General features: G+C 41.7%; 1 protein-coding gene across 2 annotated transcripts; it reads right to left on the bottom strand.

The window, feature by feature from the left end:
- Window positions 1-120: 120 nt before the first annotated feature.
- LOC124291481 (arylsulfatase B-like) lies at window positions 121-25,632 on the bottom strand. 2 transcript variants are annotated; one of them, XM_046728464.1, is made up of 14 exons: window positions 25,073-25,629; window positions 24,257-24,368; window positions 20,981-21,032; window positions 19,930-20,033; window positions 19,373-19,479; window positions 17,759-17,823; window positions 16,425-16,526; window positions 15,395-15,458; window positions 14,447-14,544; window positions 14,193-14,329; window positions 13,769-13,827; window positions 2,967-3,093; window positions 2,387-2,538; window positions 121-520 (listed from the first exon to the last, which is right to left on the bottom strand). In XM_046728464.1, exons 1-14 carry the CDS (start codon window positions 25,176-25,178, stop codon window positions 348-350), a joined length of 1,458 nt encoding a protein of 485 aa, XP_046584420.1. In that variant the 5' UTR covers window positions 25,179-25,629; the 3' UTR covers window positions 121-347. The 2 variants fall into 2 exon arrangements, with proteins under 2 accessions (XP_046584420.1, XP_046584421.1); XM_046728465.1 differs by lacking the exon at window positions 121-520 and adding an exon at window positions 988-1,264 and having other exon boundaries at window positions 25,073-25,632.
- Window positions 25,633-25,835: the final 203 nt, after the last annotated feature.

Genomic DNA, 25,835 nt, shown 5'->3' with positions numbered 1-25,835 from the left:
ATATGAGCGTAATATTCTCAAGCACGACATTAAAACAAATTTCACCTTCAGTCGCTATTGTTTGAAGTCGTTTTCAGAATTCTTTCAGTCCTTTTATCAACGTGGATATCAGAAATGAGCTTAAAATTACAAATCTTTCTTATGTGGGGTATCGAAAACGGCCCTTCATGGTAACGAGCAAACGCCTCAACCACTTGTATACCAATACAGGTTTGAAGTTACAAAGTTAACATTTTGTTTCAGGAGTTGGCTATACACATTGTGGCTATGTGGAAGTCGAAACAAAGCCTTCGTCGGAACGAGCGAGAGCTTTAGCCACCCGTAATTCAGTCAGATATGCCGGGTAGCTAACACCACCCAGGAGACCAGACGCCATCAAACAGCTCCGGGTCAGCTTCATCGGAATCGTCCGGAAAGTTTGCTGGGACCATGTCCTTGTGGTACTCCTCCAGCTTCTTCTTCAGCTTCTCCTCGATGCCATGTCGCCTGTTGATAAGGTTCTTCCTTTCATAGGGATCATCTGCACCAGTAGAAACATTTTATTGAGTGAGTGAGTGAGTGAGTACGGTTTTACTCCCTGAAGACAGATCAGGTTCTTCCCCTCATAGGGATCATCTGCACCAGTACAAATATTTTATTGAGTGAGTGAGTACGGTTTTACTCCCTGAAGACAGATCAGGTTCTTCCTCTCATAGGGATCATCTGTACCAGTAGAAATATTTTATTGAGTGAGTGAGTGAGTGAGTACGGTTTTACTCCCTGAAGACAGATCAGGTTCTTCCTCTCATAGGGATCATCTGCACCAGTAGAAATATTTTATTGAGTGAGTGAGTGAGTGAGTACGGTTTTACTCCCTGAAGACAGATCAGGTTCTTCCTCTCATAGGGATCATCTGCACCAGTAGAAATATTTAATTGAGTGAGTGAGTGAGTGAGTACGGTTTTACTCCCTGAAGACAGATCAGGTTCTTCCCCTCATAGGGATCATCTGCACCAGTAGAAACATTTAATTGAGTGAGTGAGTGAGTGAGTACGGTTTTACTCCCTGAAGACAGATCAGGTTCTTCCTCTCATAGGGATCATCTGCACCAGTAGAAACATTTTATTGAGTGAGTGAGTGAGTGAGTACGGTTTTACTCCCTGAAGACAGATCAGGTTCTTCCTCTCATAGGGATCATCTGCACAAGTAGAAACATTTTATTGAGTGAGTGAGTACGGTTTTACTCCCTGAAGACAGATCAGGTTCTTCCTCTCATAGGGATCATCTGCAACAATGCAGTAATTGTAAACTCTTGTAGCAATAGTCTGTTGTGACAGGAAGGCGAGAGTGTGGAATATGCTCCTGTCAACCTGAGGGACTTAGCTCTGTCAGCGGATTTCGGTGCTTCAAACATGATCAGGGGCGGTGGGGTAGCCTAGTGGATAAACCGTTCACTCCTCACGCCGTAGACCCGGGTTCGAGTCACCACATGGGTACAATGTGTGAAGCCCATTTCTGGTGTCCCCCGCCATAATATTGCTGGAATATTGCTAAAACAATACTTACTCCCTCACTCACTCAAACATGATCACCCGTGCCCTCTTTGCGGCTCAAATGTTTCAGAAACATTGAACAGAAGTATGTATTATCATATCCGAAGTGTATGAATTTATATACCAAAAATAATGCATTCACATTTCAAAACTACACATTCTCTACACACTCTATGTGACGCTTTGAAATATGACGTGAGTGTTGTTGTACACAGTTTTCTTGTTGTGCGGATGCCGATTCAATAGCCGATTTGAACGTCAATAAACCATGCCGTGATATTATACTAACTCTGAGTACACCTGTCCTTGTTTAATTCCCTGGATGCCGAGAGCTGGGCGGGTAAGAAGAAGTACAATGGTGTAACGTTAATCGGTATGATGGCGACAGGGACGGAACCAATATATTCCGCCATGGAGCAATACTCAGTGAACGATTTAACCATACGGCCACTCCACCCTCCCCTTAGAGGATACTTACCTTTTAGGGACCCTAGTATGATGATCTACCTTCAGTTGTTGGCGATAAATAGCCCATTTTTACATTGTATTTTCCAAAAATAGTTTCCACTTTTAAAGATATTTGCTAGCTATTTTTAAATCATGTTGTGATAATCTAGTACTTTAACTGTCCTTCGTTGACAGGGTTTTATATATTATATGTATGCATTATGAATTAGAACTAGTTTTAGTCACGATATGGCTGAAATAGTGCCATTGTGACTTTAAATCTTAACTCACTCACTCACTCACTCACTCACTCACTCACTCACTCACTCACTCACTCACTCACTCACTCACTCACTCACTCACTCACTCACTCACTCACTCACTCACTCACTCACTCACTCACTTACCTTTTAGGTTAAACAGCCAGTATGAGTTAGATGGTGTTTCAAGATCTAACGGTTGAGAGTAGTTCAGCTGTGTTCTGTTGGTAGAGTTGTCTGGGGTGTACCAGCCGTCGTATCGACCCGGGGGGCCATGGATCAGCTTGTAGTCCCCGTATCTGAACAGAAACAACAGACTGTTTTAACGTTAATGTGATCCCCCTGTGGCTCCCCTGTACAGTACGTGGGACCCGGAAGATCCGGGTTAGAATTGGTCTTCAGCAGCCCATGCTTGTCGTAAGAGATCACAAACGGGATTGGGTGATCAGGTTCACTGACACATGTCATCGTATTCCAATTGCGTAGACTGATGTCGCCATATAGCTAAAATATTGCTGAGTGCGGAGTTAATCAACCAACAAACCTTTACATTGTCTGGGGTTTCACAACTTGTCAGCCTGATGAGACCAGGATTCGAACCCATAACTGTTAGTGTCTTGCACGACTGTAAGTGTGTAACCTTGCTCGTGATCAAATATCATTTTTTCGACGACTTGCCACGTCCGACTGCAATATCAACAAACAAGCTAATAGCAGCACCACCAACCTGATAGCGGCGTGCCCGTCGTCCACGCCTGCCTTTACATCGTCCAAGTTGTAGATGAACTCGGTCCTCCTTGTGTCAGCATTGTTCACTATATCCTCCCAATGATCTATGCTGTCACTGGCGTCCTCTGTTCAACATTATTCAAAACCAGACATACATTCATTTAAACAGGATTGTAACGGTGAATCAACACAACACTCGAATATTAAAATGACAATAATCACGTGACCATGATCCTCAGTAATGTTCCTCGACAATTCATCAGTCGCTAGTTAATTCCAAAATATGACCATCTTGAATTATGATTCATTGTTACAAGAGAGCTATCGAGAGGTGATATATACAATCAACAAAAATACTGAACACTCAAATCCTTTTTAGGTATTCTGAGGTACATGTGGAGCAAAACAGGATTACATTTTTATGTCTTAATTGTAGCGTACAGAGCAAGTATATATTTGCGTTGTTCATTTGCATACGCAGGTGTAGCTTACAAATTCTCATAAGATGTTATCTGGGGGACTATGGTCCTGCAACATGTTGTATAGCAGAGACATGCTATATAGTCATTACAGTGTTGTAACATGTTGTATAGCAGAGACATGCTATATAGTCATTACAGTGTTGTAACATGTTGTATAGCAGAGACATGTTGTATAGCAGAGACATGCTATATAGTCATTACAGTGTTGTAACATGTTGTATAGCAGAGACATGCTATATAGTCATTACAGTGTTGTAACATGTTGTATAGCAGAGACATGCTATATAGTCATTACAGTGTTGCAACATGTTGTATAGCAGAGACATGTTATAGTATTACAGTGTTGCAGAGACATGCTATATAGTCATTACAGTATATGTTGTATAGCAGACATGCTATATAGTCATTACAGTGCTATATAGTCATTACAGTGTTGTAACATGTTGTATAGCAGAGACATGCTATATAGTCATTACAGTGTTGTAACATGTTGTATAGCAGAGACATGCTATATAGTCATTACAGTGTTGCAACATGTTGTATAGCAGAGACATGCTATATAGTCATTACAGTGTTGTAACATGTTGTATAGCAGAGACATTACAGCTATATGTAACATGTCATTACAGAGACATGTATGTCAACATGTTGTAACATGTATAGCAGAGACATGCTATATAGTCATTACAGTGTTGTAACATGTTGTATAGCAGAGACATGCTATATAGTCATTACAGTGTTGTAACATGTTGTATGTTGTATAGCTATATAGTCATTACAGTGTTGTAACATATAGCAGAGACATGCTATATAGTCATTACAGTGTTGTAACATGTTGTATAGCAGAGACATGCTATATAGTCATATAGTCATTACAGTGTTGTAACATGTTGTATAGCAGAGACATGCTATATAGTCATTACAGTGTTGTAACATGTTGTATAGCAGAGACATGCTATATAGTCATTACAGTGTTGTAACATGTTGTATAGCAGAGACATGCTATATAGTCATTACAGTGTTGTAACATGTTGTATAGCAGAGACATGCTATATAGTCATTACAGTGTTGTAACATGTTGTATAGCAGAGACATGCTATATAGTCATTACAGTGTTGTAACATGTTGTATAGCAGAGACATGCTATATAGTCATTACAGTGTTGTAACATGTTGTATAGCAGAGACATGCTATATAGTCATTACAGTGTATAGCAGAGAACATATAGTTGTATGTTGTATAGCAGAGACATGCTATATAGTCATTACAGTGTTGTAACATGTTGTATAGCAGAGACATGCTATATAGTCATTACAGTGTTGCAACATGTTGTATAGCAGAGACATGCTATATAGTCATTACAGTGTTGTAACATGTTGTATAGCAGAGACATGCTATATAGTCATTACAGTGTTGTAACATGTTGTATAGCAGAGACATGCTATATAGTCATTACAGTGTTGTAACATGGTTCACAGTTCACTATTTTGCACGAGGGAGGAGTGCAGAGAAAGGGACAGCCAGGTGTGCGAGAAAAGATGGAGACGGCACAGCACAGGTTAATGAATCATGTCATTTCTTTCGGTTGAAGGATGAATAAGAAGGAAATTACTTTCTCCTAGTGGTGTGGAGCTTTGATGTAAGTAGAGTAGTCTGAGCCAGTAGGTGGCGCTAAACAGGGGTATTTAAGGGTATTAAGATTTGAATTGTTCATTCTCGCTCTAGTACAAGCACGGCCATAACGTCATATTTAATATGGACACGGACGCCAAACTGGATGCAATACTTCAGCAATTAGAGTCTAACAAAGCTCAATTTGAACTCTTGCTCAATGACTGCATCGGAGCATTGAGAGAAGAATTTCAGCAGACTACCAAAGAGGTCAAGAAACTGCGTGCTGAAAAAGACTATGCTTGGAGTCGGGAGGGTAACAAAATTCAACATAATTTCAATGAAGAGACTATAGATTCACTAAATCAAATTCTGGCCGCTATTCAAAATCAACGTATCGAGGACTGTGAAACGTTGATCACGTCAGAAATCACAAGGCTTCAAAAACGCAATAAACTGATAAAATTAGCAGATTCGTCTGAGGGCGGTTGGGAGACTGTTCGGAACTATGTTTCTAACGAGCTGGCGGATGATTCCGACGACGATCGGAAAATTGCGAGGGCCGACAACAAGGCTGTGCGTAAATTACGCCAGAAACCTGCACGCCAAACGCCCTATGGAAGTAGGCCAACTAGGCGATCGGCAACCTATACTCGTCCCGTGCAAACTGCTTTTTTGCCTGCTTCTTCTGTTCAACATATTCAACCAATCAACAATCAGCTTTTTCGAGTCAAACGTCAAAAGACAGGAGCATGCTTCACATGCGGCGACTTCAGTCGCTTCAGGAGAGACTGTCCCCAAAACATGTCAACCCAGAGATTGTCGACGTTCACAGCTGGAGAATCAGCACAAGGGAATCAATAGTTCACAAGGCTTGTCAGTTGAGTATAGACATGATGTTGTCGATGATTTGTGTTTTTCCAAGACTCTAACAGATGATTATTATGAGTATGAACAGGGTAAATCTGAAATTAAGGTTAAAGGGCGTCTCAAAAACAGTTTGCAATTTTGGATAAACATTGGTTCTTCACAGTTTGTTGTAGATTTGATTGCTAAAGGTTATAAAATCCCATTTTGCTTTCAGCCACCTCCAATGTTTATAAAAAACAATCAATCAGCTTTCAAACACAGAGATTTTGTGACACAAGCCATTGATGAGCTAAAAAAGAAAAGCCTTATATGCGAGTGCGATATTCCTCCCACTGTCGTCAGTCCACTGTCTGTTTCAGTCCAGTCTTCTGGGAAGAAGAGATTGATCCTTGATCTTCATAGAATTAACAGCTATGTGTACAAACAGAGTGTAAAATATGATGATTGGCATACAGCTTTGAATTACATCAGAAATAATGACTGGCTCATAAAATTTGATATCCATTCCGCTTATCAACACATCGATATTTTCCACCCTCATACAGATTATCTCGGATTCGCATGGTTTGATCAAACAGGAGTCGTTCACTACTATAAAATCCTTGTACTCCCGTTTGGGTTAACATCGGCTCCATATGTGTTCATAGTCACAAGACAGTTGGTTAAGACATGGAGGTATGAGGGATACAGAGTAGTATCTTTTTTAGATGATGGTATTCTCTCAGGTTCTACCCAGGACGAAGCTCACATGTCAGGTGCAGCTGTTAAACAGGACTTACTTAGGTCAGGTTTCGTTCCCAAGGTTGAAAAGTCTCTTTGGTTGCCGTCGCAGTCAATAGAGTGGTTAGGTTTCAGGATTGACACAATATCTATGACCATGAGCGTTCCAGACAGGAAAAGGAATAAGGTATTGAAGGACATTACTGCGTTATTGCAGTCTAAGCACAGGCGTTTTCCAGTTAAATACATAGCTTCTGTTGTTGGTCAGATAATATCTATGAAAATTGTAATGGGTCCAATTTCACAGCTGATGACAAGATCTTTGAGTATTGACGTGGTTGCAGCTCCGTCATGGCAGAGCTTTATTGAGTTGTCATATTCGAGTATCAAACAGTTGAAGTTTTGGTCAGATTGCATAAACAAGTATTGTTCCAGATATTTAGTTCAGACAACAGTATCGAAGAGACTTGTATATTCAGATGCCAGTGATACTGGATTCGGTGGTTACTGTGTGGAAGTAGATAATGTCCCTTCTCATGGGCTGTGGTCAAGGGATGAGGCATTGCGTAGCTCGACGTGGCGGGAGCTGAAAGCAGTGCTTATGGTTTTGCAGAGTTTTGTGACTAGTTTATCACACCAAAGTGTCAAGTGGTTTACAGACAACAAAAATGTAGCTACAATTATTGAGAAAGGTAGCATGAAGGTTCACTTACAGTCTCTAGCTCTGGAAATATTTGACTTGTGTGTGAAGAATGGGATTAACTTACAATTACAGTGGATTCCACGTTATGAGAACCAAAAAGCAGATTACCTAAGTCGGATGGTCGACTATGACGACTGGGGCATTGCCAAAAACATATTTGATAATGTAAACGCCAAATGGGGCCCTTATGAAGTTGATAGGTTTGCAACCTATTACAATACCAAACTAGAGGTATTTAATTCTCGTTATAGCAGCCCCGGTTGTGCTGCTGTTGACTGCTTCACTGTGAACTGGAAGGGAATAATGAACTGGATTGTGCCCCCTATATGTCTGATTCCCCAGACGATCAAGCATTTGGCACAGTGTGGTGCGATGGGAACGCTTGTCGTCCCCGAGTGGCATTCTGCTTGCTTCTGGCCTTTATTAAGTTCAAATTCAATGTTTATTCCACAAGTTAAAGGTTGTATATATTTGCCTACTTCCAGAGAGTCTTATACAGCGAGTAGGATTCCAGGAGGAATGTTTGGAGAAACTGATCTGCACTTTAACATGCTTGCTCTTCTTGTTGATTTCCGCTGATTGAGGTTTTCATTGTTACAGATGTGTTCCTGTGTACATATAAGAATGAACTTGATCAACTTCCTGTTCCTGTACGCCAGTTGGCTAGCAGTCTGCCAGATTTATTGTCGGAATCGAGAGCCGAGTCCACTGTAAGGAAGTATGCGTACGGTTTTGCTGCATGGCAAAGGTGGGCAAAAATGAACAATATGCCTGATGTGTTACCAATTTCGCCCCTGCATTGTGCCATTTATCTTTTATCTGTTGTCCAACAGAGCGATACAGTGTCACCTGTCATTTCAGCCTTCTATAGCATAAGGCATGCACATTGCAGTGTAGGGGTTGAGAGTCCGACTGGAAATAGTCTTGTAAAAAATGTGTTGGAAGCAGCTAAACGGAAACTAGCAAAGTCCGTGGTTAAGAAGGAGCCAGTTACTGTTGCTATTCTTGAAACGTTGTATGATTCAAGGATTGTAAATGCGTCCTTGTCTGATTTGAGAATACTAGCTATGTGTTTGTTGGCTTATGCTGGATTTTTAAGGTCTTCTGAGCTGATTAACATTTCTCGTTCTGATTTAATCTTTCATAAAACTCATATGTCTGTTTTTATTGAAAAGTCTAAAAGAGATGTGTATCGAGACGGAGCTTGGCTTATTATAAGCAGAACACAATCGAAACTGTGTCCGGTTGATTGTTTGGAGAGATACCTAAAACTTGCATGTATTCCAGCAGATTCTGATCAGTTTGTTTTCAGAAGTCTCAGCAAATGTGCATCTGGTTATGTGTTAAGAAAAGGCAACAATCCTCTGTCTTACACAAGATTAAGGGAACTGTTCTTGGATGCATTGTCTCCATTTGTTACTAATATTAACAGTTATGGTCAGCACAGCCTACGTAGTGGTGGTGCTACAGCTGCAGCAAACAACGGCATACCAGACCGCATGTTTAAGAGACATGGAAGATGGAAAAGTGAGAATGCTAAGGATGGTTACATTAAAGATAGTATTGATAACAGAATGAAAGTTTCTCTTTCTCTTGGACTTTGACTTTCTTTGTAGCTCTCGGCCGTGCAGCGCACAGCGTGTCCCATTGTCAAATGTGTTGTTATGTTGCGTAACGGTTGGTATAGGAGAAATGTCATTTCTTTCGGTTGAAGGATGAATAAGAAGGAAATTACTTTCTCCTAGTGGTGTGGAGCTTTGATGTAAGTAGAGTAGTCTGGGCCAGTAGGTGGCGCTAAACAGGGTATTTAAGGGTATTAAGATTTGAATTGTTCATTCTCGCTCTAGTGCAAGCACGGCCATTACGTCATACCTTATATGCAAAAACATATTTGTGTTCAGTATTTGTGTTGTATGTTTCAGGTTTTGCTGGCAGTGGGACTAAGATCTGTTGTAATCCAGGTGTGTTGCTGTTGCTAGTTTCATAGCCAGTGTGCGATACTAATAATATAAACTGCTGTATGTGCAGTCATACGATGATGTATATTGCGTGGGCATGATGTTATATACTAATGTGCAGTCATACGATGATGTATATTGCTGTGGGCTGAAGAGCCGTTATAATACTAATGTAAACTGCTGTATGTGCAGTCATACGATGATGTATATTGCTGTGGGCTGAAGAGCCGTTATAATACTAATGTAAACTGCTGTATGTGCAGTCATACGATGATGTATATTGCTGTGGGCTGAAGAGCCGTTATAATACTAATATAAGCTGCTGTATGTGCAGTCATACGATGATGTATATTGCTGTGGGCTGAAGAGCCGTTATAATACTAATGTAAGCTGCTGTATGTGCAGTCATACGATGATGTATATTGCTGTGGGCTGAAGAGCCGTTATAATACTAATGTAAGCTGCTGTATGTGCAGTCATACGATGATGTATATTGCTGTGGGCTGAAGAGCCGTTATAATACTAATATAAGCTGCTGTATGCAGTCATACGATGATGTATATTGCTGTGGGCTGAAGAGCCGTTATAATACTAATATAAGCTGCCTGCTGTATGTGCAGTCATACGATGATGTATATTGCTGTGGGCTGAAGAGCCGTTATAATACTAATATAAGCATGAGTCATATACGATGATGTATATTGCTGTGGGCTGAAGAGCGTTATAATACTCAATGTAAGCTGCTGTATGCAGTCATACGATGATGTATATTGCTGTGGGCTGATGTGCTGTATGTGCAGTCATACGATGATGTATATTGCTGTAATATGCCGTTATAATACTCAATGTAAGCCGCTGTATGTGCAGTCATACGATGATGTATATTGCTGTGGGCTGATGATAATATATTGTAAGGTGTCATACGCGCAGTCGGTATGCTGTGTTATGTTGTAGTAAAACAGACAAGTTGTGTTATAATATTGTATATACACGCATGCAGTACACTTATTGTGGGTTCCTATGATGATGGATGCATTCTAAAATATACTTGTTTAGTATATTACTTTAGTTACTTGTGTGTACTGTATTTAAGGTGCAGGATATATATACTAGATCACATGTATATCGTAAAACCTCCGGTAGTTGCTGCTTCGGTGCATTCGTTGAGGGAACACGGTAAGCATTTTCTCCAAGAGAGCTGGCGTTGCGGGCAGCAGCAAGATACGTGGATCAGCGCATGTTGCAGTCGAATAAATCTCCGCCGCAGATGCACAGCGCCCAGTCGGTATATAGTGAACTACATTGATGTAACATGGTATATAAAGTGAACTACAGCGTTGCAACAACATGGCATATAGTGGACTACAGTGTTGTAACATGGTATAGTGAACTACAGTGTTGTAAATACGATATATAGGACTACGGTGTTGTAACATGGTGCATAGTGGACTACAGTGTTGTAACATGGTATACAGTGAACTACAGCGTTGTAACATGGCATACAGTGAACTACAGTGCCACAGTAACATGGCATACAGTGAACTACAGTATTGTAACATGGCATACAGTGAACTAAGCGCGTTTCGTAAATTACGGCATACAGTGAACTACAGTGTTGTAACATGGTATACAGTGAACTACAGTGTTGTAACATGGCATATAGTAGACTTCATGCGTTGTAAATACGGTACAAGCAGTGAACTACAGTGTTGTAAATACGGTACAGTGAATCACATTGATGTAACATGATATAGTGGATCACGGTGCTGTAACATTGGCAAGTAGTGACTACAGTGTTGTAACATGGTATGGTGAACTGCTGCGTTGTAACGCGGTATATAGTGAACTGCTGCGTTGTAACATGGTGCATAGTGAACTACAGTGTTGTAACATGGCATACAGTGAACTGCTGGAAAGTGCTGTAACATGGCATACAGTGAACTGGCAGCAAGTTGCAACATGGCATAATAAGTGAACTACAGCGTTGCAACATGGCATATTAAGTGAACTACAGCGTTGTGAACATGGCATACAGTGAACTACAGTGTTGTAAATACGGTATACAGTGAACTGCGTTGTAACATGGTATTACAATTAAAAGTGAACTGCCATGTTGTGACATGGCATGGTGGCAGACTACAGTGTTGTAACATGGCATACAGTGAACTACAGCGTTGCAAACATTGTATATAGTGAACTACAGTGTTGTAACATGGGCATATGAAAGTGAACTACATTGTTGTAACATGGCATATAGTGAACTGCTATGCTTGCAAATTACGGCATATAGTGAACTACAGCAGTTGTAACATGGCCATAGTGGACTACATTATTGTAACATGGCATACAGTGAACTGCGTTGTAACATGGCATATAGCGGACTACAGTGTTGTAACATGGTATATAGTGAACTGCTAACGTTGTAACATGGCATATGCGGATTACGCGTTGTAACATGGCATGTAGTGAACTACAACGCTGGTAATTACGGTATATGGTGTTGTAACATGGTACAGTGAACTACAGTGTTGTAACATGGTGTATAGTGGACTACAGTGTTGTAACATGGTATATAGTGAACTACAGTGTTGTAACATGGTATATAGTGAACTACAGTGTTGTAACATGGTATATAGTGAACTACAGTGTTGTAACATGGTATATAGTGGACTACAGTGTTGTAACATGGTATATAGTGGACTACAGTGTTGTAACATGGTATATAGTGAACTACAGTGTTGTAACATGTTGTAACATGGTATATAGTGAACTACAGTGTTGTAACATGGTATATAGTGAACTACAGTGTTGTAACATGGTATATAGTGAACTACAGTGTTGTAACATGGTATATAGTGGACTACAGTGTTGTAACATGGTATATAGTGGACTACAGTGTTGTAACATGGTGTATAGTGGACTTCAGTGTTGTAACATGGTATATAGTGGACTACAGTGTTGTAACATGGTATACAGTGAACTACAGTGTTGTAACATGGTGTACAGTGAACTACAGTGTTGTAACATGGTATATAGTGAACTACAGTGTTGTAACATGCATGGTATATAGTGAACTACAGTGTTGTAACATGGTACAGTGTTGTAACATATAGTGAACTACAGTGTTGTAACATGGTATATAGTGAACTACATGGTGTATAGTTGTAACATGGTATATAGTGAACTACAGTGTTGTAACATGGTATATAGTGAACTACAGTGTTGTAACATGGTATATAGTGAACTACAGTGTTGTAACATGGTATACAGTGAACTACAGTGTTGTAACATGGTGTATAGTGAACTACAGTGTTGTAACATGGTATATAGTGAACTACAGTGTTGTAACATGGTATACAGTGAACTACAGTGTTGTAACATGGTATATAGTGAACTACAGTGTTGTAACATGGTATACAGTGAACTACAGTGTTGTAACATGGTATATAGTGAACTACAGTGTTGTAACATGGTATATAGTGAACTACAGTGTTGTAACATGGTATACAGTGAACTGGTATACAGTGTTGTTGTAACATGGTATATAGTGAACTACAGTGTTGTAACATGGTATATGGTATATAGTGAACTACAGTGTTGTAACATGGTATATAGTGAACTACAGTGTTGTAACACATGTGTTGTAACATGGTGTTGTAACATGGTATATAGTGAACTACAGTGTTGTAACATGGTATACAGTGAACTACAGTGTTGTAACATGGTATACAACTACATGGTATATAGTGAACTACAGTGTTGTAACATGGTGTATAGTGAACTACAGTGTACAGTGTTGTAACATGGTATACAGTGAACTACAGTGTTGTAACATGGTATATAGTGAACTACAGTGTTGTAACATGGTATATAGTGAACTACAGTGTTGTAACATGGCATATAGTGGACTACAGTGTTGTAACATGGTATATAGTGAACTACAGTGTTGTAACATGGTATACAGTGAACTACAGTGTTGTAACATGGCATATAGTGGACTACAGTGTTGTAACATGGTATATAGTGAACTACAGTGTTGTAACATGGTATATAGTGGATGGTTGTTTATACAGTGTTGTAACATGGTATAACATGTTGTAACATGGTATATAGTGGATTACAGTGTTGTAACATGGTATACAGTGAACTACAGTGTTGTAACATGGCATATAGTGGACTACAGTGTTGTAACATGGTATACAGTGAACTACAGTGTTGTAACATGGTATACAGTGAACTACAGTGTTGTAACATGGTATACAGTGAACTACAGTGTTGTAACATGGTGTATAGTGAACTACAGTGTTGTAACATGGTATACAGTGAACTACAGTGTTGTAACATGGTATACAGTGAACTACAGTGTTGTATCATGGTATACAGTGAACTACAGTGTTGCAACATGGCATATAGTGGACTACAGTGTTGTAACATGGTTTATAGTGAGTACACTGACCTAATATCCCTCCAGCAGCGCTAATCAGCGTCGCCTTCCAGTCAACAGCATGGATGAGCCTGTCAGAATAAAATGCTGCTGTTAAAATGCCGTATACTTGGTTGCACAGGCATCACCATTTGAGTTGGTTCGTGTGATTAACTAACGCCGCTGTGGGAGGTATCTCAATTCCCAAAATGTCTTAAAGTGATGACTGTTTTAAACTTTGATCTCTTTTGTGAAACCCACGGGTGTGCTGATAAATTAAGGTAAATAGTCAATTCCATAGCACAATTCCAATAGATCCCTAGTACACATCATGTATCCCCTGTGTAATGATGCTACCTGACCACTGAAGGTGTGTCCTTCTTTATGTGTAAAGATGCTACCGGACAACCGGAGGCGTCTCCCCTCTCTTGGTGTGTAAAGACAACATGTTACCTACCCACTGAAGGTGTGTCCCCTCCTCTTCAGCCCCGCCCCATTCATGAAACAGATGGTCCTCGTCCCACCCTCCCATATGGTGTACTTCCCACCTCTCAGCGGATAGTTATTTCCGTAGTTTTCAAGATCGCCGCCATTCTGAAAAGTTCAAAAGTATTTTCTTTAATGCAACGATGGAACGAACTTCATCGAGACAACATCTGATGGTATCAATAATTTTCCATCCATATATACGTACAATTGACATGTACTTACGTCTGACAGAAACAGAATAAGAGTATCTTCAAATATGCCTTTGTCTTTGAGTGCCTTGGTTACATTTCCAACGGCGTCGTCCAGAGCTGACGCCATAGCTACGGGAGGAAAAAAGAATTTACTGCTACTACAACTACTACTACTACTACTACTACTGTTGCTGCTGCTGCTGCTGTTGCTACTACTACTACTACTACTACTGCTGTTGCTACTACTACTACTGCTGCTGCTGTTGCTACTACTACTACTACTGTTGCTGCTGTTGCTACTACTACTACTACTGTTGCTGCTGTTGCTACTACTACTACTACTGCTGCTGCTGCTGTTGCTACAACTACTACTGCTGCTGCTGTTGCTACTACTACTACTACTACTGCGACTGTTACTGCCGCTGTTACTACCACTCCTACTCCTCCTACTACAGCTACAGTTAGGTGCTACTGCCTCTAATACTACCACCACAACTACTACTCCCGTTACGACAAGAATGGGTTGCTGCAAAACCAACTCTAACCGAGGACCTTCTGTGAAGTCGAAATAGAGAATACTAAACGATGTTCCGTGTAATATCGTATTTATGAAACGAGTGAATGGTTTGGTATCTAACGAGCGAAAGCGAGTTAGATACCAATACCATTCACGAGTTTCATACATACGGAATTACACGGGACATTGTTTAGTATTTCATTTATTACTCACCCAACATTAGCAAAATAATATCGAGCAAAGTACTTCTTTCAACGAGTGTGATGACTCTGAACGTTCTGCGAGTCAAGCAAGGTCTAATACCATTGTGACATAGGTATTAGCACTGTGACGTCATAACTGTAAACCACTTTGACGTCATACGTACGGCATCACGCGATGTTATTATACAATGTGTAATAACATTGTAAACATATTAAACAGTGGTATCTTCAATGGTTGAGTAATAAATTGGAGAAGTACCTGAGAGGAAACGCCGCCCTTCGTTCTTCACATGGGGATACATGTCGTAATACTTGGATGGAGCCTGCAGCGGAAGGGTGAGACTTTCACCTTAGTTACAGAGGGATATAGCGTTATGTATTAGGGTGTCCTCATTGTTGAAACCCACTAGCACTTAATGTCATTGACAGTCATAATCAGAGCGACAAACAATACTGCAATTGTAGTGCAAAGTTTATCTCTTTTTTAAATACATAAAAATATACTGTATAATACTAAAAATTAAAAACTAAAAAAGTTTTTAAAAAAACTAAAAATTGCGCATTTTGACACAGGACCATCTCACAATACAACTGCAGTTTGAAATGGATGGCACGTGATCCATCCATTCCTCCACGCGATGCCCGTCAGGTAGAAATGAGAATTACCCTTTCAACAAAAACGTTTTGTTGGTCTGTTGTTTAACGCCGCACCCAGCAATATTCCAGCTATACGGCGGCGGACTGTGAATAATCGAGTCTGGACCAGACAATCTAGTGATTGACCTACGCAATTGGGATACGATGACGCATCAGCCAAGTCAGCGAACCTGACCACCCAATCCCGTTATTCGCCTTTTTACGACAAGCTTCAGTTACTAAAGACCAATTCTAGCCCGGATCTTCACGGGTATGCAAGTATTATTGCTGCCTCACGGTGCAAATAATCGAGTCAGACAATCCAGTGATCAGCATCATGAGCATCGATCTACGCCTTTGGGATACGATGACATGAGTCGACCAAGTCAGACCCCTGACCACCCGATCCCGTTTGTCTCCTCCTTCGACAAGCATGGGTTACTGAAGATCAATTCTAACCTGATCTTCAAGGGTCTAACACATACCTAGTGTCATCAATGAATTCCCTTCAATGAACAATACATATGTTTTCAACTGTTATGCCGTTTACGCTCAAAGCCTGTCTCGGCAGATACTCGAGAGTGATTACTCCCTAGCGTTGACGTAGTATGTGTCAGGGAGGTGACCCAGAGCAAGGTGAAGGTCGGTGTTACCTGCAGAGGTTCGTGCACGTTTTGCATGGCGACATAGAGGAACAGAGGCTGGTTGACATCATGTGTATGGATAACCTCCGTGGCTTTGTCCACAAATGTGTACTAAAGTGGAACAATCAAAAACACAGTCAATCCAAGTGTAAGTGATGCGTGTCGCCAATTGATCGACTTCGCCCATCACTTATGGGTAAAATATGTGAAACCAATTCCGGGTCTCCCCAACCGCCTATTGTTGGAATCGTGTTAGAGGCGCCGTAAAATCACATGATATTCAGAAACTTGATATGCAAGGTTCGGTGGAGTTTTGTCAGGATAATCATGTTTTGTTTGTTGTCTAACACCTCACATGGCAATATTCTAGCTATATGGAATATGCAAATAATCGAGGCTGGACCAGTCAATCCAGTGATCAATATCATGAGCATCAATCTACGTAACTGGTATACGGTAACGTTCAACCAAGTCAGGGTGTCTGCTCAACCGATCCCTTTAGTCGCCTCTTAGGGCAAGCAAGAGTTGCTGAGGACCAATTACCCGGATTATCAGGGGTCCATCTATGCACTAATATGGGAAGGTTAAGAGGTGGTGAGGTGAAATTGGGTTTAACGTCGTGCTTGAGAATATTTCGCTCATATGCGTGTGTATGTGTAAGTGCGGCTGCTTGTACTAGCCCACACTGAAGCTGGTTTTATAGTGCTAGCCCACTGAGATACCATGCCGCAGTGAAGCATGAATACCCCACTCAGACACATTATACTGACTCCGAGCCAACCAGTCCTTGTTGTACCCATTAATGCCGAGCGCCAGGCAGGGACCAACAAGTACCATATTTGAACGTCTTTTGGTATGACGCGGTCGGGGATCGAACCCGCGACCTTCCGCTCTCCGGGCGGACACTCTAACCACTACACCACGGAGGCGGTCTGGAAGGTTAAGAGCAATGTGTAAACGTAACTTAACGTTACAGCAGGATGCTGTTTATATTAGGAGGTGACGGAACGATGCCACGACAGCACCCGACCGTAGGGTTAATTCTAGCCCAGTTGTGGCCATCTTTGAATGACTATATCATGATAGATTTGCTGTAGGAATATTAGGTGTTCTTAAGCATCAACATTTACATCACCATACTCTCCAATAAGAACATCATCATCAACATTAATGTCAATATTGCCATTATTCCTATCAACATCAGTTATAAAAGAACCAGGAACCGCTAAGATTGACTGTATTGGTGTTGTCATCAACAGTAACACTGTGTGGAGTTAGAAGACATATTTACCTTCGGTTTTGGTTTGATGACGTCACTGTTTCCCCATTTATCTTTCACTTACCGCGGAGTAGACGTCTTCGTACTCCGTCGCCGGGTCTGTGTTTTCACGGTAGTCAAGGTAACCCTCTAAACAAAAAAACAACAACGATGGAATGCATAATTAGATTTATCGAAGACGCGTTTGTCTAATTTGGTGGCAATCGAAAGTGAAACAACATCTGCCCAAAACAAAGGTTTATGCATTTGGAGCATGCACAAGGTTGTTGTACCTGTTCAGAGCTTTGCACTCAAACCATGGGTTAACTCTCAGCATATATAGAGTTCGTCATAGATTTGCGAAATGAAATGAACCTCTGTAATTGAAAAAACGTGAGCGAGTTGGTTAGCGCCTTAAATTCCCCTTAACTTCTGATTCCAACGGCATGGGGTGAAACAAATAGACTGAGCCGTCGGTTGAAAGCGGTCCGCTGAATAGAGAAATATGGAAGAGATAGTTTCCGGGTTGTATCGATGGATATTCCTACAGTTGAGGACGTGTGGCTTCCAAAGCCCTATATCAAAATTCCCACATCAAAATCCATCGGGATCACAAACAACATGAAACAGGCGCATGGCTGATCCTAACCTCACAGCCAAAGTGAATTCCGCCAACTTTATCTGTTGGAATATTGCAGGACTATTAACTTGATATGTTAAACGTTTGGAGGGGCGGTGGGGTAGCCTAGTGGTTAATGCATACCCTCGTCACGCGTGAAGCCCATTTCTGGAGTCCCCCCCGCCGTGATATTGATGGAATATTGCTAAAAGAGGCGTAAAACTAAGCTCACTCACTCACACACTAATAACTTTGGCTTTGTCCACTGGAAATTTGGATGTTTAACCTGGAACCATATAGCATATGGTATTGCTTTTCTTACTGAGAACACTGTGTTTAAGTACCATATATTTTAATTTTCTAGATAGGGCCAGATTGACTGGCTCAGTATCTGTGTACATTAACTGTACAACTACTGTTTTAGTTACTAATGGCTCCTTTACAAGAATTGGTGACGTCTACGTCAGTGGTAGTCAGTGCCAGAATATGTGCGATCTCTTGTTTTCTGATAGAACATTAACCCGTGAAGATCCGGGTTAGAACTGGCTTTCAGCAACCCGTGTTAGTCGTAACAGACGGCATCGGGTGATCATATTGATGACTGGCATTGGGACACGACACGTGGAGGGAGTGTTTGATTTACGTGGAAGGAAAGGCCGAGCCGATGCCTCCCTAACAATGTGGGTGCATTACAAGAAAGTATCTTCTCTTTCATGGATAGTGATTTGACATATCTAATACCAATATAAATACTGTGGGAATATAACACCCACCCTGCCCAGTTTGACGGAGCCGTCCGTTGTTAACTAAGATTGTTCAGATATTGCCACATTCATGATTCATTCAATATTGAATAAACTTCATGCATAACAACTTGTTATATTCCGTGAGAGCGACGTTTCGGTACAAACTCTTGTCCTGCTTGACAATGGTGCAAGAATCTGTATCAAACGTTGCACTCACGAAATAAGAGAAGGTGTTATCAAAACAATTTGTTCAATACCATACGTCCCAACTTCTAAAATGCCACTCAAAAAAAATGATTCACTCGGTTTCAACAAAAGGCAGAGTTCAATCTACCGTTGGTGTGTGCAAAATGATCCTCATCCGAGCCAAAATACCCAAAGAAGGAGTCGAACCCTCGATATGTCGGCGTGCAATTCCAGTTACAGAACCCGAGGTGCCATCTTAAGAAAGAAAAAATGAAGAATTTATTACCAATATCTTTGACATTCTTACAAAGGCTTTCACATTTGAACAAACCAAAACATTTCGCTTTGACCTTTAATTGTATTGGCGCATTATTTTTGTCTCTTGATTTTCATAATCCGAAAACAAATCAGACATTACTAACCTGCCCACCGCGATCAGTCGATCAGTCCTCAAGCGTTCGAATAACTGTTGGTTCTATATTTTTTCTAAATAAAAATCTAGACTTTGCAATGACATGTTGTTTTTATGTTATGATTAACATATATTTCAAATTTGAACGAAATCGGTGAAGAAATAAAGATATTACAAAATTCTACCGCTACGCTCATTTCATAAAATGTTACATTAAATAAAGTCTAGATTTTTACTTTTAAAAATCATTATCCAGACAGCGATTGGAACCCCCTTTTAATCCGTCGACTTACTTGCCCACCATGTGTGTAGCATAGCCCAGCTTCTTCAGTTCCTCGGGCAGCAGGCTATAAGTATGTGGAGCGCAGACGGCAGCACGGTTCATAATCACCAGATGCTAAAAAGACAGATACAAGTTTGGAACCATTATGTTTTCCGCATGTGAACGCAGGCTACCTTCCTGCAGCTACCCTCTTTACAAAGGCTCTCGTACCACGATATTATTACCTACCTTGTTACAATACATTCTTCAAATAAGAAACACACGGTTCATCTTAGAAAACACATCGAATTCCATCTCGACGTTAGAGAAGCATCTCTGAAGTAGAACTCGCCGCCAATGCAGACGTCCCCATACCGGGACAAATTCCCCGGCCCTAATCCAGCACTGTCAGATGATTCAAACCAAGCCTGTGGTCGAGGACGCGAGTGCATTTACAAATGTACCCGTGAAGATCCGGGTTAGAATTGATCTTCAGTGACCCATGCTTGTAGTAAGTGGTGACTAACGGGATTGGGTGGTCAGGCTCGCTGACTTGGTTGACATGTCATCGTATCCCATTTGCGTAGATCGATGCTCGTGATGTTGATCACTGGATTGTCTGGTCCAGACTCGATTATTTACAGACCGCCGCCATATAGCTGGAATATTGCTGAGTGTGTCGTTAAACAACAACCAACCAACCAACATGTAAATGTTACGACGTGTTCACATGAAATCAAGTTGGGTGTGTAATTAAGGTATCAGGTATATCGAGCCCAGACACAGACCTTGAAAATTCCTCAGTCTGTTCACACACGTTTGCATGTTTTGCTGTGCGTTTACATTACAAAGTATACAACATTTACGTACAGAGCAAATTGCATAAGCATAATTTAAATTAACGCTTGCTCCTGACCACATACAAATTTGAGACTTTGGTAATGGGGGACGGGGTGCAGATTGTTCCACTTGTACCCTGCCGGCTGTGGAACGTTCGACTAATCCGAGGATTATCGACCGCGGCTTAAGACAACATTCACTCACACTACACGTCATGCGGTGGGAAAACAATAAAGTAGTACCTGAAGTCCGACCTTGTATGGGAAGACTCCTGTCATCAGCGCAGCCCTGGTGCTGCAAGTGTATTTGTGTTATGGTTCAGATCACATTTAAAGACTCATCTGCGCTCACGTTAACAAGCAATAAATCAGACAGACATCTTCATCCTGTGATAGGGGCGGTGGGGGAGCCTAGTGGTTAAAACGATCGCTCGTCACGCCGAAGACCCGGGTTTGATTCTCTACATGGGTACGATGTGTGAAGCCCATTGCTGGTATCGCCCGGCGTGATATTGCTGGAATATTTTAAAAAGCGTCATACAACTCCCTCATCCCTAAGTGTATCTGAAATAGGTCTCCCAGTTAGTGCAAATATAGAATAGAAGAGTGGACTTTTTAAGTACGCTTAGACGAGAATTTGACAGTATAGTATCACAGCGGATGCCGGATAAAATCCGGTGTTGAATTTATCTGTTTACCATTCTGGTGAAACCAACGAATATATGGTGCTGACACACATTTCAAGACAACCGGGCAGACCAAGATTCGAACTCAATACTGTAGGTTTGTTGACCTTAGAGGATTGGACCATTGGTGCCTCAATCAGAGGAAGAGAAATGAATCCTCTCCTTGATAACTTTTGGTTTCCGACTTTCTCCATATGCTGTCCGCGGCGTTACAGTAACTCATCAAAAAGATATATTTTAGTCTCACCAATATATACTACCGGGCAAAAAGAAAGTTATCACTTTTAAAGATATTGTATAAAAAACAAAATCGCTGGTATAGGTTTGAACCCAAGCAGAAAACATTCGCCAAAACGCAACATTGTCTCGACAACACCGCAGCTGTTTCGAAATTGAAAAACGTAATTGTGGGACATTCGTCCAAATGCACGTGGATGGTTGTGGCATAAATACCGATGTTGGACAGAGTAAGCATGCAGTAACCAGAAACCACCACGAACATGCCAAGACTTACGCAACGAGACAGGGCGATCGGTATGACTAATATGGTGGCTTCACAATGTCAGCTGGCAAGAACCTTCAACTGCAGTCAGGCCACCATCAGTAAATTAATAAACTGCTACCAGAAAACAGGCCAGACCCAACACCGCCCAAGATCGGGAAGATCAAGAGTCGGCCGAAGACGTCTACGTACGGCAGTTCCACCTCTGGAACAGATTCGTGACGGCGAGAGCAGTAGAACATGTCACCAGCAGACGAACACTCCTAGTTCGTATGACTGGTATCCTAGACTACCTTCCGTGGAATGGCCTTGACCCGTCTACACCGTCAACGCAGACTGCAATGGACACGAACTGTACGTGGGTAGCAGCGACGTGATTGGGAAAGAGTACTCTTTACACATGAACGTTGGTTCAGTCTGTTTAGAAACGATGGCAGTGTTCGAGGTTTTCGACGTAGGGGAGAGGGACTGGCGCGAAATTGCGTTCAAGAAATTCATTGGCTTGATGGAAGAGCCGTCCGGAATTTGTGGCCCCAGAACAAGACTGGTTATCATTCGAGGAAATATAAATGCCAAGCGATACAGGGATGAAGCGTTGAGACTTTTTCTGGTGCAATTTATTCGATAACAGCCAAGAGGAGTCATTTTGAAACACGACAACGCAAGGCCTCACACCGCCAGAATTGTTCGAATATACCCGCACAACAGTAACGCTAACGTTTTGCTTTGACCAGTGCGTGCTCCAGACATGAACCCCAATGAACATTTATGGGATCATCTTGATCGCCAGCTGAGACAGCGTGTACCACCTCTATTAAACCGACAGGAACTTGACCAGACTCTCTTGGATTTGTGGAACAGGATTCGTGCTGACGTCATCCGCCAACTGACGACGTTAATGAGGAGACGTGTGCCCTGACTCCTGTCGCATTATGTGACTCTATGCACTTTTGAATGAATTCAATTTAATTTTAATTATGTCCTCTTTCTTAATGAATTGCGGCAAATGCAAGACCAACATTACAATGAATTAGCAGTCAAATTATGGGAATATGATTTCTGTTTGTAAAATTATTATCCTAAATCTCTCATAGTCTTGATTCTATTTTTGGGTCAGGTGAAGTCGGCGACAACTTTCTTTTGCTCGGTAGCTGAGTTTAGTGCAGTACATCATTCAAATCAACATCTCGGACAATATACAGTTGAAATCAACGATATAAAGGTATACACATGTCTTGATGGTTTCTTTACACACTCGCACACACACACACACGCATACACACGTACATACAAACACATACACACATATGCACGTACTCCCTTCCCACTGTATTTCGTGTAGAGTTCTTGTATGCAGCGTGGCTTATTATCCCCCTCGCAGAGACCAAACGACAAAGCGATCGATCACATTTTCTCATAATCGAACACAAACAGTTTTGGAACTACTATTTTAATGTTTGAAACACATGACAATGGAACTTCACTTACTTAAAGTCATGACTGAATATTTCTTGAAGATTCTGGGAAGTTAATGTTCATGATATATTAGTCATCACTTTAAAGTAGCAAGTTGCATCATTTTAAATTTGAAGTGAAATTTGCAAATAAATAAATAGATAGATATATAAAACACAACAACAGAGAACCATGTTATACTTATCTGTAATAACAAAGTGAATAGTAAAATCTGAAAAATTATGCTAACCAATGTTTTTCGATGATTGCTCGTTGGTAATGAACCAATTATCAAGTGTGAGATTTCAACCAATTCCCAACACTACTACAACCCCTCCTCTAGCCTGCATCCCCACCCCGACTCACGGACTGCACAATGGCGGAGTGTAGGCGTTGTCCATCACCACCCCCTCACTCCTCCTTGAACGCACCCCCGACTCACGGGCTGCACAATGGCTGAGTGTAGGCGTTGTCCATCACCACCCCTCACTAGCCCCCCAACCCTCCCCCAATCCCGACTCACGGGCTGCACAATGGCTGAGTGTAGGCGTCGTCCATCACCACCCCTCACTCCTCCTTGAACGCACCCCCGACTCACGGGCTGCACAATGGCTATCAGTGTCAGGCGTTGTCCATCACCACCCCTCACTGCACAATGGCTCCTTGTCCCCCCCCTCATCCCGACTCACGGGCTGCACAATGGCTGGAGTGTAGGCGTTGTCCATCACCACCCCGACTCACTCCTCCTTGAACGCACCCCCCTCACTGGCCCCTACTCACGGGCTGCACAATGGCTGTGTGTGTGTAGCGTCGTCCATCGCCACCCCTCACTAGCCCCTAGCTCCTACCCCCACCCCCACCCCACCCCCAACTCACGGGCTGCACAATGGCTGTGTGTAGGCGTTGTCCATCACCACCCCCTCACTAGCCAGCTTGTCTATGTTTGGAGTCAGCATGTCGGGGTTGTGGTAACCGACGTCGTTCCAGCCTAAAGGCACAAAGCATTAAGCAGTTAGGCTTTTGATTTTGCAGCAGTCGAATACCAAGTTTGGGTTCACGTTGAACCGAAACAAGCCACGCATATAACAGTAGTAGAAACATCAAAAAACACCATGCGAAAAATCAAACCCGTCTGTATGCAGAGGAACCCCAAATCGCACGCCTATTCAACCACAAATATTAGGGTTACCATTGAAGTTGATAAGTGTAGGTATTGATAATAAGCTCAAGTTCCTTTTCGAATATTGTAAAAATATTCTGAGTACATGAGAGAAAGCACACTTTCAACAAGAATGACTTGTCTTGTTTTAGAGGCATTTAGAAGTAGTATAAGAAGGATAACAAATATACGATGAACAACTTCTTTTTTAGCGAGAGCGACGCTCCGGTGTAGGTTCAAGCACCGTTATCAAGCGATGATCACAATGTTAAGAACCTGCACCGAAACGTCGCTCTCGCTATAATGAAGATGTTGGTCATCCATACATTGTTATCCCTCCTCAGCAATAGGGGCGGTGGGGTAGCCTAGTGGTTAAAGCGTTGGCTCGTCATGCCGAAGACCCGGGTTCGATTCCCCACATGGGCACAATGTGTGAAGCCCATTTCTGGTGTCCCCCGCCGTGATATTGCTGGAATATTGCTAAAAGCGGCGTAAAACTAAACTCAGTCAGTCAGTCCTCAGCAATAACTTACCTAGGTCGTCTGCGACGATCAAAACAATATGAGGTTGTTTGGGTTTGGAGATAACGACGGGCAGGAGAATCGCAACCAAAACCAGACCTAGATACACACTGTCCATGACGTCATGCGTAATGTTGAAGCCGTTCCCAAGTTTCTCTGGTCAACAAATCACTTGTGGACAGAAAGTATTCCTTAAAATATACAAGCTGGTCGTATGTTGTATGTGTGTCTGCGTCTGAATGGTAGAGCGTCCATGCGGGTTTGTTCCCTGTGCCACAGACCCCAGGTAGAGGGTGAGATTACCAGCTGTGAGACCACGATAGAATCTTGTACCTACCAGGATGAATCCAGGGAAGCGGAACAAGCTCTGACTGTCTGGTATTGAACTACAACTGGCTGATTCATGTCCAAGTCGGGCGGTCCATTCAGAATCCTGGGTAGAGGGGTGTTGAGAAAGTTTGTCCGTATATTCTCGAAAATTCAGCGTAAAAATAATGTGCCCAGGTTTCAGAAACACATTTGGAACACCTGTGGGCGACCACAGTAGTAATAATCTGTTTTATACGTAACACTCAATGTCATATCACCGCCACATCTCCATCCCCTGCCTACCCTGAATAAACAATGGACTTTCCCTGATGATATTCAATGTTTTACAATATCGAATGTTTAATTGTTTATCAACGTGGTATGTTATTCAGAGCAAAGCTGGATGTGAATATATAATGAAAAGTGAAAAAAACCCACTTGAATAAATAAACGTATTGAACGTCAT

Source organism: Haliotis rubra, unplaced genomic scaffold (assembly GCF_003918875.1).
Source record: "Haliotis rubra isolate DU_JTF1 unplaced genomic scaffold, ASM391887v1 Scf492, whole genome shotgun sequence".
Lineage (NCBI taxonomy): Eukaryota > Metazoa > Mollusca > Gastropoda > Lepetellida > Haliotidae > Haliotis > Haliotis rubra.
The sequence above is the reverse complement of the archived record's forward strand: the minus strand, read 5'-3'. Positions and strand labels throughout refer to the sequence as shown.

Bases quoted from the DNA above. Each gene is read 5' to 3' on its own strand.
- LOC124291481 (XM_046728464.1), bottom strand. From the start codon at position 25,178: ATGGACAGTGTGTATCTAGGTCTGGTTTTGGTTGCGATTCTCCTGCCC. The intron at 14,330-14,446 runs GTAAGTACATGT...TGAACTTTTCAG, and splicing joins TTATTCTGTTTCTGTCAGAC to AATGGCGGCGATCTTGAAAA. The intron at 13,828-14,192 runs GTAGGTAACATG...TTATTCTGACAG, and splicing joins AGGGGACACACCTTCAGTGG to GCTCATCCATGCTGTTGACT.